The sequence below is a fragment of the Psammomys obesus genome, unplaced genomic scaffold (genome assembly GCF_907164565.1).
Source record: "Psammomys obesus unplaced genomic scaffold, mPsaObe1.curated_primary_1811, whole genome shotgun sequence".
NCBI lineage: Eukaryota > Metazoa > Chordata > Mammalia > Rodentia > Muridae > Psammomys > Psammomys obesus.
This window is the reverse complement of record NW_026585685.1, coordinates 4957570-4971059: the sequence shown is the minus strand read 5'-3', so window position 1 is coordinate 4971059 and position 13490 is coordinate 4957570. Positions and strand designations below refer to the sequence as shown.

Below are 13490 nucleotides of genomic sequence, written 5' to 3'. Positions count from 1 at the left end.
GGCGAGGGGGGTCGGCGGCGGGGGCCCCCTCCGGCCGGGCTGTGCGCGGGGCCCGGAGCGGCGCCGCGGCCGCCCGCGCGGGGGCTCCCCATGGTGCAGCGGAGGTCGGGATGTCGAAGACGCTGAAGAAGAAGAAGCACTGGCTCAGCAAGGTGCAGGAGTGCGCCGTGTCCTGGGCCGGGCCCCCGGGCGACCTGGGCGCCGAGATCCGCGGCGGCGCCGAGCGCGGCGAGTTCCCCTACCTGGGGCGGCTCCGCGACGAGCCCGGCGGCGGCGGCGGCGGCACCTGCTGCGTGGTCTCGGGCAAGGCGCCCGCTCCCGGCGACGTGCTGCTGGAGGTGAACGGGACGCCGGTCAGCGGGCTCACCCACCGGGACACGCTGGCTGTCATCCGCCACTTCCGCGAGCCCATCCGTCTGAAGACCGTGAAGCCAGGTGCGCGGTCGGCTTCGGGGACCGGGGCCTCCGGGTCCCGGCTCCCCGGGGAGGGGGCGGCGCCGGGTTCCCCGTTCTGTGGGTGGCCAGACTGAGCTCCGGGGGAACCGACAGCCGGCTAGGCTGCCGGGGAACTGCCTCCAGGAGACGGCTGTTCCACCGCAGCCGGTCTCCCGCCGCAGACGAGAGTTTCTATATATATAAATATATATTTTAAATTTAAATTTTGCCTAGAGAAGGCCATCCCTTTCCTATTCTCCTTCGTGGAAAAGGTTCTAGGATGATAGTCTCTTCCATGGAGCGGATCTGCGTCTTCTAACGGGGGAGAAGGGGCTTTACGATGGAGACCCGGCGCTAGATCGAGTGCCCAGGTTACTACCGAAAGCTCCCGGGAGGGCTCAGCTGGCCCGGTGCGTCGTGCACAGCCGCAGACGTCTGGGAGATGACAGTCCAACTCTGTGGGTCTAGGTGGCTCAGGTGTCTGGGTACTGATGAGGTATAATGTGTGGTGTGTGTGTGTGTGTGTGTGTGTGTGTGTGTGTGTGTGTGTAGTCTGGGTTTGGAAGGAAGACCCAGATGCCCAGCCGAGCAGATGTTTTTGAAAAGTTTTCAAATTACAAAATTTTTTGAAGGGCTGGGGGAAAAAAAAAAAAAAAAAAAAAGGACCCTTGTTGCCCTGGTGTCTCCGATGCTCGTAAAATGTGCTGCAAAGCACGTTACGCTATGGCATACTCGCTGGTTGGAAAGCATTGATCAGACTGCGTACAGTCTGGTCTGGTAGTATGCAGTAAGTTTTCTTACGATTTTGTAAGTGAGAACATTGTTGGTCCTTTCCGTATTAGCAGAGCGTGGTTCTGGGTTCTGAGATGGTTTGTAGAAAAAAAAAAAAAACAACATCGTGATTAATCATTGTTGTTAGAAATAAAAAAAAAGGATTTTTTTTTTTCTACTGAACATAGATGGGGGGCATCTGAACATATGGGGCTGCCAAACCGTGACCGGGGCTAGATTTTGGTTTTCCCTTTTACCACAAAATGCTAGAAAATTCTAGAGAAAATGTAGTATGCGCTCCTTCTTCCCCTTCCTCTTCTTCAGCTTACTTTAGGAATATCTCTTTAGTAGTCCTTCAGCTAATTGCAGCTGATGGTTTGATGTGCTGCGGGTATGTAACACATTCTTATTTTAAATGAAGTTTTTTTTTTTTTTTTCATATAACCTACTCTAGCATACTGTTAAGATTTGTGTTTTTGTGAGTTTTTCTTATTGTCAATCGTTAGAACTTTATCAGACTGTAAACAGCCTTTTCTCTGTTTTTGAGGGTTGTAAGATTCTTTGCTCTTAACTTCGAGAACCGTACATGGAGGCTGGACACAAGGTTTTCTGGGCTGCAATGTGGCCTATTGGTTCCTGTTGGTAATATTCAAAATACTGTACAGAGAACATTTACTAGCACAGGTGCCGCTTCCGTCAGGGGTTCTCAGCCACAGCCCCCAGGTTGGGGGTTTGCGCATGCAACTTTGGGGGGGTTGCATATCGCACACACACCCTGCTCCTCAGATATCCGCATTACAGTTGTTCATAATAGTAGCAAAATTCCCGTTGTGAAGTAGCACCACAAATCATTTTATAGTTGGGCTCACCACAACAGAGGAACTGTATGAATTAAAGGGCCACAGCATCGGGAAGGTTGGGAACCACTCACTTAGGTAAAATACCCTGAGCTAGCAACTAATGAGGACCTGTGCATCACCGTTCTGTTTTGTTTTGATCAGTTGGGGCATTACTGAGATAATAACTATTTAAAAACCAGTTGCAAAGTTGATAGATTGTTGAGGAAGATCGTATTTCAAATCACTGTGATTCTTTTAAAAGACTAGAGAGATGGCCCCTTTATGAATACCAACCTGCTTTACATGTTCTATAACTTCCAACTTTAACATAAAATTGTAGAAATACCTCAGAGTTAAGAGTGTTATGCAGTAGTATTAGGTAATTGTGTTGATCAAACCTTCTGTGTCCCAGAATGTGGCCAGTATTTTTGCATTAATAAAAATTTGCCTTCTTGGCAACCAAAGACTACCTTCTACTGTAAATATTTAGCCGGAAGGGGATAACTGGTGTCAGTGGCCACACTATAACTTATTAATAACAAGTCTTAATGTTGTGCTTGCTTTTTAAAATATGCTCAACATTGATAATTTGTAGCGGATACCACTATTTCTGCATCATCTAAGCAAACTTACAAATATTTGTTAGGTGGCATATTAAATGATATTCTTAAATGGATTTCCTTAAAAGTAGCATTTATAATAAAATACCAAGGACTTTGTAGGTTAAACCCAAGCTTTAAGTACTAGAAATTAAGAACTTGAAAAGGTTATTTGTGGAACTTTGGATTTAGTTAAAAACAGCACAAGTATATCTCTCGAAGATTGTGTATTATATGGTTGTGATTCATTTAGAAAAGCACGAAAATAAAGTGTAAGGTGTTCTAAAAAGAAACTTGCCGTATCCCTACTCCCATTTTACCTTAACTCTGTGAAAGAGGTGAAGTTTTAATGTAAAGCTTTATATAGTAGATTTAGCACTCTTGACTGTTAACTCTTTTAAACTGTATATTCTTGACAGTCAATTAGAAGCTAACACAGTGAAAGAGTGAAATGTAGCCATTTCTGTAAGCTGTCATGTTAAGGAGGAATGATCTTGTACTGTCTTCTGACAGTTTGTGGCAGGAGGATGAGCTGATTGTAGACACTGAGACTACTTCCTCACTGTAACCCTGTTTCATCCTGTAGATACCCAGGGAAGTTCTGTCAGTGCTGTTAATGTGGGGACCTAAAGTATGTCTTCTTTCTGAGTTTCTTAATTTTTGTTTTAGAGTTGTATTGATTTTCCTTTGTTATACTCTTTAATGGATAATTGAAAATAGTTCTTTAAAATTTGGACCCTTCTCTGAAATAGGGAGTTTCTTATTGGTTTAGTGTTGACACAGTACTTAGCAATCAATACTTTAACATGTACAGGTGAATCTTTAGTCCCATTTGTTGCTTGGTCTAGTTGGCTACCAGTTTCTTAATTGTTATTTGTAGCTTTTGTTTTTGTTTTGTTACTATTATTTAAATGAGAATAGTTGTCGTTTAAATTTGAACTTCTGAACTTTGAACTATTGGTGAAACTTTTTATGATATAGTCCTGTCTCTAGCATAAGTGTCTGTGATTTACATCAGAATATATTCTTAAACAAGTTTCATTTGGATTAATATGACAATTAGTTAATTTTGTTCTAAAATTCTCTCAACTTGTGAATATGTAGAACGTTAGAACACATAAATATTTGTTTCTTAGTACACCTTTAAGTATTTCATCAGTTGCAAATTACATAGATTTTACTCAAGTTAAAGATTAAATATTGCATTATGTCTAAGCACGTGAAATCATCGTGTGCTAATTTATTTTGCACATAATGCATTGGACTACCTTAATTCTACTACTGTACCTAGGGATGAAAATCACAGGGAACATTGTGTTTAATGCAGTTAGCTGTGTGTTTAATGAGTAATTTGAGACAGAGTTTATAGCGTGTTAATTAAATGTAGGTAGAAATGCTCATCACTGACTCAGGGATTATAGTGTCTAAAGGAATTTTGTTAAAATGAACTCACCCCTAGAAATACATTCTCATCTAGTGAAGAAGCTTCCCAGGAAGCTTTACAATAAGGGATGTGTATGATGATGCAGCTAATGAGAACTCTGCTTTACTTCTTAACTCCTGGATCTTTTTGTTAGTTTTTAGTGTAGTGGGTAGGTTGGAACATCATTGAATTTTGCTTAGGTGGTTTAGTATCCAAAGAAGAGAAGAACAAAAGAAATGAGACTCAACTCTTAGCCTCTTAGGCTATTAATATCGCCAAGTGTTCAATATCTTTTTTAGCCAACAAAAACTAGAGATTAGATGAGGCAGCCCTTTTGTTGGAGACAATTGTATCACATTTTTGATAAACCTTCATTTGAAACATTCTTGCTTTCTTTTTTTTCTTTTTTTCTTTTTCCTTCCCTCTAAAGGTCTTAATTTAGTGATTTAGGTTCAGGGTTCCTATTATTAACTAGGGAACATATGCCACAGCAGCAGAACTGGTGTGCTGATTCTTACTACATTGTTAAAATCTTTATACCTAAAAACCGTCTTTCTTTTGCTATATCATTTCTGGGAGTACTGTATCTGAGCATCTCTCATGTAGTTAAATATATTTTGGTTACTGTTCTAGTGTATCACTCTGGCTGCCTTATTGATTGATGGTCCCAATCTCATTTATGATTATCGTTGCTGAAATACGATGACCAGAGCAACTCGGGAAGCAGAGGGTTTATTTGGCTTACACTTCCATTCACCACCATTCATCACTGAAGGAGGCCAGGCCAGGAGCTCAAACAGACAGGAACCTGGGGGCAGGAGCTGATGCAGAGGCCCTGCAGGGGTGCTGCTTATTGTCAGATAGTGTCTTTAATGTATAATCCCCCAAGTCCTTTTAAAATTTTGTGGGTACTTAGTGTTTTGGGACTGTATTATAGGAAAATAGTCTCTTTCCTTTCTCGTCCTTCTCTTTTCCTTTTTTTCTTTTCCAGTTTCTTCCTTCCCTTGACAGGGTTTTTCTTTCTGTGTATCCTTAGCTGGACTTGAACTTGTGTGTAGTCCTCCTGTCCTGACTCCCAAGTGCTGGGAAAAGTTGTGTGCCGTCACCCCCAGTAATTTTATTTTTGAACCACTCATTTCTCTATCAAACTCTACCGATTTTAAAGCAAAGTTTTGTTCCTTTGTGTTTTAACAATGGTTAGGAAGTTTGGTATTGAAAATTACAACTATGTTGCCTTGAATTAACTTTTAAAATATGTATTTTGAAATGTTGAGAAATAGTTCTTCAGATACTGCATTTTGGAAGGGAAGAGTGCATACTCTGAACATAGCTCTCTGAGGGTGAGGAGCTGCTGTGCATTGTGGAGGATGGTGCTTTGGAGACCTGCTTGTGGTGGAAGAAAGGCAAACCCACTCACTCTCTGCTGTCCTGAAAGAACCACTATTATTCTGAAAAGTTTTCCATGAAAAAGCTGCTTCTTTTACTTTATAAAGAGAAAGTGAAAAATCATCTTGCTGACATGCTCCATCCTCAGACACCTACTGGTGTCCTCTTAGTAGTCAGCATTGGCCATGCCAAAGGAGTCAGAAATGGTGTCGTTAAGAAGCATCAAAGTCATGAGAACAGAGTGATTGACTGGTAAAGAATTCTTGTGGGAAAGGCTTTTACTCATATCATCTTTTTCCTTAACTATTTAAAACTCTTCAGGTAAGATTTAATATGATTTTTTTTTTGTGAAAATAAACTTAGTAATTGTCTCTGTAGTGTGCTGTTCTAAAAAGTTACTTTGAGCACCCTTGAGTCTAGTTTTTGGTACTCTGAGGTGGGAAGATTGATAATTCAAAGCCAGCCTGGTTAACATGGTAAGGCCCTATTTCAGTGAGCAGGGAAAGGGAAGGAAGGAGGGAAAAAATATCAGAATATCTTAGCGAGGATTTTTGGTGCCCAAGTAATTAACAAAGGGTGGGGAGGAATCAAACAAATAGAAATGTCTTTTTTAAAGTCCTTATGTTGCGCATCAAGTGCTGTTTTGTGCCACTTTTGGAGTGAATCTGCCGAGCCACCTGTGTTGAACACCACTTTAAGTGATTTGCTTGTAAAATGAAATTCTAAGAAATCTCTGTCATGTGGTGTCAATAGTGAAACTTTATATGAAGTAAGAGAAAGGTTTCATTTGTTTTTGTCTTTGTAGAGTTCTGGTCACTTGTCCTTATTTTGTGACTTGCCTGGTTGGGGAAGAAATGAAAAAAAATTGCATTTATCTTGGTTTTTAAAGATAGATAGGTTTTGGTTTGGTTGAAAAGTAATATTTTTAGTAGTGGATAAGATGAGAAAAACATGGAGCAAGAATGTGCACTCAATAGGATGTTCCATTGCAATAGTTTTTATATGTGTATATATTAAAAACACTTTGCTTAGTACAAGTGCACAACATTATATAATGTATAAAATTGGAATATAGAGGAAAATTTCTATTAATTGTTTAAATATAGAGGTAGTTCTGTTCTGAATTATTCCTGATAATGTTCTCTAAATTCTAACTTAAAATGTGTTTTCTTAAAAAAAAAAAAAAGTGCTTTCTTCTAGTAATAATGCTGTTGAGGTCTTTAATCTTTTTTCTGTCTTTAGCTTAGTCTCATTCAGCTCATCATAGTACAATGAGTATTCTGTTTTTCCCATAATGTACTTGAAATGTCACTGTTAGTACTGCTGGTACTGAGTGAGTTAGTACTGCTACTGAGTGAGCAGGAGGGGCAGGCCAGTACACAGCACCCCACCACCATCATCAACAGCTCAGTTCCTGTTCCCAGGTCTTGACCTATGTGAGTTCCTGCCCTGACTTCCCTCATGATGAACCATGCTGTGGAACTGGAAGCTGAAACAAACCCTTCCCTCCCCAAGTTGGTTGGGGTTTTATCACAGCACTTGAAATCCTAAAATACCTTCTTTACTGTCTTGGATTTGTAATATGAATAGTAACTGATCTACTTAAAAATTCTGGTATCTTACCTAACTCTTTGTTATGCTATGTTTTTTTGCAGTGAGTTTTAAACACTTAATTATTTTCCTTCCAGAAAGTTTATGAGGGACTATACATATGACTATACAAAATTGGATTTTTACTGTACATGATGATATTTTATAAAGCAGTTTTATGAATTGAAAATATAGTAGAAGGGAGAAAAATAGAAGTTTTTATTAGTAATTACCTTATTTTCTGAACTTAAATAGAATAGCTTTGTTTTCTCTTTTGATAAAAGAACTTTTAAAACTGTGCTTGGATAGAGTAGTCCTAGAGAATATTGCTCTTTGGATCTAATTATCCAAACTAATTATGCACAAGAAACTTGTGAGAAATAGCTTAGATCTCATCTGGAAACTTAACAGCAACAACAACCAAAACCTAATTCACATGTCAATTTTAAGAATTCTGTAGCAAGACATACAGGAAAGGCAGCTCTGAACCCTCTAGAAATAGGGGCCGCTAAAGCATCTCATCTTATGGTGTCCGATAATGAGTCATGCAGGGACCTTGATGTGCCCTGTGCTCATCTTTTGACCCTTTGCTCTAAAGAGAGGGCAGTGATGTACAGTGATTGGGCGGCTGGGATAACATATCTGTGTTTGCAGCTGGTATAGATAGAATAACTATCGATGGCAGAGCTCCAAGAATGGGGAGGAGGGCGAGGAGGGAGTTCCTCAAAGGAAGGGATGCTAAGCAGGTGCTATGGAACATGGCCTCTTTTAAAACACTCCTACTTTGAGGCCAACAGCTGGATGTAGTTGATAGTAAACTAATTCAAATGACAACAAAAAACCAGATACAGGCTGTAGAAGAAAGCTGAGACTGATTTTATCAAATATTTTGCTCAAATGTTACTGCATTTGATGCTTTTAAATCTGAAAACTGCTTTTATATAAAAATGTAAATGTTTGACTGGCGAGATGGCTCAGCAGGTGACAGTGCTTCTTCCCACAAGTTTAATCCCTTAAAGAACCAGCTCACCCTTAAATTGTCTTCTGATAGCTACTCACATGTTGTGGCATGTAGCTGCATGTACACACCCTCCCCCCCCCCCCCGCATGCAGGCAAGCAGGAATAATTAAAAAATATTTTTATATGTCTGAATGTTTTGCCTGTGTGTTTTTTTGTGTACCATACTGTGTGCCTGGTGTCAAAGAGGCCAGAAGAGAGTGTCAAATCCCCTTGGACTGAAATTATAGGAAGTTGTAAGCTACTATGTGGGTGCTGGAGATTGAATTTGGGTCCTCTGGGATTGTAGCCAGTGTTCTTAACCACTTAGCAGTCCCTTCAGTTCCCCAGCCTCACTTTGAGGGTCTCATCATTTAGCCCTTGCTGACCTGGAGCCCAATATGTGGACTAGGTTAGCCTCTAATTATCCCCAGCTTTCTGCGATGAAACAATTGAGGTGCTGATGTTTGGATATGTTCAATTGAGACATCTTACTTACAAGTGTTCCATTCTCACTCAAAAACAAAAATAAAAGCAAAGCCACATAATATAAAACGAGACTCGCCAAATCAGTGCTTCTTGTTCTAAAGTAGGTGGACTAGTTTAGAGGATCATTTAGTAACTTTGGTAGTGAGAAAATCATTGTTAGTCTAGTTCAGTAATAAAGTTTTAAAACAATATTTTTATCCATTTTGAAAATTAAATTCTAAACTAATTGCTTTTCAGTGTTTTGCTTTTAAAGCAGTAGTCTTTTTAGACGCAAATTGAGACAGTATCATTATTGTATTATTTCTAAAGATTCCTGTGCTGTCTAACTTTATGTCAACTTGTCACAAACTAGTTATCTGATAGGAAGGTATTTCAATTGAGAAAACGCCTTCCTAAGATCTGGCTGTAGGGCATTTTCTTAATTAGGCCATTGTGGATGGTGTCATTCCTGGGCTAGTGAGAAAGCAGGCTGAGCAAGCCATGGAGAGCAAGCCAGTAAGCAGCACCCTCCATGGCCTCTGCATCAGCTCCTGCCTCTAGGTAGGTTCCTGTTCGTTTGAGTTCCTGTCCTGACTTCCTTAGGTGATGAGTGGTGATGGGCAAGTGTAAGCAAAATAAACCTTTTCCTTCCCAAGTTGGCTTTGGTCATGGTGTTTTATCACAGTAATAGCTACCCTAACTAAGACAGTTTCCTAATTGTACCTTTTAACTATGATCTCATAGAAGCTATAGATAGGTGAATCTACTGACTCTTAACTTAGCAATACTACTTCAAGTAGTCTATAATGTGGTACCTGTTTACTAACCAAAAAGCAGTTTGGTAGACTTTACAGAATAAAATCTGATTTCATTTGTTAAATTTATTTTTTTCCTCTATCTCTGTTGGCAATGGAGATAATTCAAGAAAAAGTGGAGAGCCCAGGAGTGGGATGGGTGCTCATTATACCCTGTTTTTAAAATTTATTTTTAATCTTATGCTTTTTTTACATTATAATTACAGTTTTAATGTTTTCAGCTTTTATAATATAAATTGATTTTATTTTTGAGACAGGTATCACTGTGTAGCCCAGGCAGCCTTAAACTCATGATCTTTTTGCATGTAGTTATAAATGATAAAATTATAGCCACCATCTCTGGTTAAAAATAATTTAAATATTAATTGTTATTCACAGAGGGGTTTTGCCCAGTGTCAGCCAATAGTTAGATCTTTAGTAGATATTAAATGTCCATAGATTATTGGTGAATGCACATATCAGTGATTATATGTACAAATGGCATCTTCAGCTGGGTGTATGGCACATATTTGCAATCTTACTACTTTGCTGAGATGTAGACAGGAGGATCAGGAATTTAATTTCAGCGTTGGCTATGTAGCAAATTTCAGGCCAACCTGGGATTTGAAAGACCTGTCTTAGAAAGAAAATTTCCCAAACACCTCCTCTCACTGCTCCCCCCACAAAAAAATCTCAACCCAAACATGAAATATTTTTGGATTGGGTATGATTTGCTGATAAGAATCAAAACAGAGACTTATTTTTTAGATTAATTTATACCTTCTAGGGATATCTTTTGGCTATATTTAGAAGATTACTGCTTCTAATTCATAAGCCTGGAATGACTAGAGTTCTCCAATGTTAATTCCATGTATTGACTAACTGAGCTGTAGAATTTGTTTTAATTCATTCATTCTTAGCTCTGTTCACAGAATTGTGTCTTATCTCATTTCAGTAATTTTGGTCAGGATATTTTGTCATAATTTTATTATTTTAGTTAGTGGTTCTGTTTACCAATTTCAATATTTGACTTAGGATGGAATGCATCTTAATAAAAATTGGATTTCTTTTGAGTAGAGTTAGAGCTAACTAGAGCTGTCTTATGACGTAGAATTGGGATATAAAAATGACACTCAACTTCCTTTATTGGGCAATCCCATGTTCAGCCATTGTGGTACAAATCTAATATGACTCTTCTGTCTTGAGAACTTATCATGGCATACTAGCTGTTATATCTGATACGGGTTACAAGGACGTAAATGCTGGCATTCACATCTTCTTGTATAGAAATTAGGAATTACATCTCACTTTATACACAAGGAAACTGAGGTTTAGAGAGATTAACACATTAAAGTTCTCACTGTGAGGAATATGAACAGGAGTATTGTAGGCTTTCATTTTTCATTTATTGGATAGAATATTATTAGTTCATTATGTCTGAAAAAAGCTACCTTCCCCTACAGTTTTGAATTGAGTGGGTGTTAAATATAGTAAAATGTTGGGCAAATACTAAAATAAAAGATTTGTTGTTTGGTTGTTTATAAAAAAGTTTGTAGTAGTGCAGTTAACTGGAGATTGTTAATCACATAGAAATTAGGCTAAATTATTGCTACATCTACAAGTGAATGGTTTAAGCCGTTATATTGAAAACCTGGATACTTTTTAGAATGAACTTACTTGGGATGACTGTATACTTGATACTGGAATTAGTACGTTCCCATATTTCCTGTCCTCTTGCTATAAAGTTTACTAACTAGGTAGGTGTTAGCACACTTATCCTGAGACTGATAGCCTAGGAAATGTTACAGTGAATGTAGGGGTGAATATGTTTTGAAATTAGTGTTCTTTTTTAAGTATGCAGACTCTTTTCAAAGTATATTTTGCTTAATAAAATTTATCCATTAAATGTATCATTGTGTTCAAGCTGAGCTCTCTTCTGGAGGCTTCAAGTAGTCTACACGAAGATGGATCTTTGAAGAGGCAGTTCAAAGCAGCCTGTGGTGTTGCTGCCTCTTGTTCTTTGTGCTGCTAGGCTTCCTGTTTGGGCTTAAAAGTCACCATCAACTGAAAAGAACTACGTTAATCTAGTCAGTACCCTTCCTCTAAAAATAAAGAAGGTGACTCTTAGCAGTAACAGAGTGTGAACTAGAACCCAGATCATCTCATTTCTTTTGCTGTTTTGGTCTGTAGTATAAGATTTCACATAGAAATTTGATGAAAACTTGAGATTCCTCAAGGAGTTTGTATTCTTTTAGAATTAAGTGTATATACTACACTGTTTTTTTGAGACTGTTTGCATTCATGAGTGTGGTTAGATACAGTGGTGACCCAGAAGTTGGAGCACATGAAATAATTTAAGTTATTACATACCTTAAGTTTTTAGGACACTTTTGCCTTATTGTACTGCTGTAGTTTATGATTAAGATTTAAACAATTATAAAATTATAGCTGATGTAATTAATAGTTGAGTATCCAAGTAATTTTTTTAAAAGTTGTTTCAGTATTGAGAAAATATTTCTCTTATGACAGAGATTGTTTACAATGCTTTTAGTCAATTTCCTTCCAGTTGCTGCTGTCTGTTAGGTAGACTCCTAATGTTGATTCTTGCCTGTTGGGTCACATTCACACTTTTTGCTTTTGAGTAAACAGGGCATACAGTAGGGGAAAGTAAGTTTTCCGGCAGGGAATTTTTAGGGAGTGTCAGAGGTGAACCATCAGGGGCACTTTAGGCTTAAGTGTGCTTTTCGATAATGGCTGTTGATATGAGTTAAAGGAAAGATTGTACTCCTGTTGAGTGTAGGACTGGCACATAGCGCAGACCACGGAGAGCTGGCTGTTTCTGAGAACAGAGAATTTACCTGTGTGGGGCAAACCTGAAAGTAGGGAGGGGGCAGGGCAGTTCTGGGAAGACTGTTCAGGTATGCTCAGTGGGAATGATGGGAGCCTGCTTGGCTGGTTGTATATGAAAGGAAATCTTCCTGTAGCTGTCTTGTCAGACACTCCTTGTAGTGCCTGCCTAGGACCAGTGCAGGGAAGAGAAAAATACAATATAGGGAGTTATTCATGTAGAGAATCTTTGAAAGAACAGAGTGCTGAACTTTAAGCTGGGCCTCTGAGAATGACTTCCAAGACACCTTGCAACCCACCGTGAGAGCTGCCACTTCTGCTGCAGTCAGGTAAATGGGAGGTTGCGTGTGAAAACTGGCGAGAACATACCACTGTAACTATGATCAAGGAGACTGCATAGCCAGTTCCGTTGCCATCTTCACTACTTCAAGTGGAGTGTAACATCTAGTCATTGCTGTGACGTCATCTAGTCATTGCTGTGACTTCTGGATGCCTGTGATTTGGATGTTTGTGTGTAGAGCTGATTGTTGTTAATGGCAGAACGCTGAGGAGAAGGACCTGCCACATATTCTTTCTCAATGCCAGAATGATTCTACAGTCATTCTAGACTTCACCTGAAGATTCAGCTGTATATGGCTTTCTGTCTTTGGCATTATATGGAATATTGAATTTCTGTGCTACCAACTTTTATGAAACTGTTTAGGATTTTTATATTTATTCTTATGTGCTTTCTTATGAAGAGGCTGTATAAACTTGGATTCTGATTTTCTGGGATAAGGATAAAGGTAACAATGCTGAAAAAGTAAGGGAGAAGTCTGTCCCTGTAAATAATTTCCTGAGAGAGGCATTTGTGGCTTTTAAGTGTTAAAATGTGTGTCCTATAACTCTAATCCTAGTACACTGTAGTTTTGGAGATCACATCAGATCAGGTGCCTTTTAGGATAGTGTGGTGATAAGACATCATGTATTTTAAACTAGAATGGTATCAAATTCTTAAGAGATACTGCTTACACTTTTTAGGTTTTGTGATTTTATTTTCGATCATAAGCATTATGAAGTGATAGTACATGCTTTTTTTCCCCTCTTTTCTGTACATGCCCTAAGCTTCACAGCCTGGTGAGCTGGAGAGTGCTGGGTGTTACAGAACACTGTTGTATCCCAGCCTAGGCCCTTAGGAACTCCTACAGTACAGATGGTAGATCAGAGTGCCGCTCGCACCCTGAACCCCCCTGCTGGCTTTGATCAGCTGCCTGTTCTCTCTGCTCATCTCTCCAGCTTTGTTTTCTCTTTACTCAGATTGTTTCTCCCACGCTTCTCTGCTTTCCAGAGAGATAACTGACT

At 39.2% G+C, this 13490-nt stretch overlaps 1 protein-coding gene across 2 annotated transcripts in view; it reads left to right on the top strand.

Annotated features, from left to right (window-relative positions):
* Positions 1–42: 42 nt before the first annotated feature.
* Positions 43–13490, top strand: part of Magi3 (membrane associated guanylate kinase, WW and PDZ domain containing 3) — a 199338-nt gene continuing 185890 nt past the window's right edge. For both annotated transcript variants that reach the window (XM_055628767.1, XM_055628775.1), the window contains exon 1: positions 43–435. In XM_055628767.1, coding sequence (XP_055484742.1) covers positions 111–435 — 325 coding nt within the window. In that variant the 5' untranslated portion in view covers positions 43–110. The remainder of the gene's footprint in view (positions 436–13490) is intronic.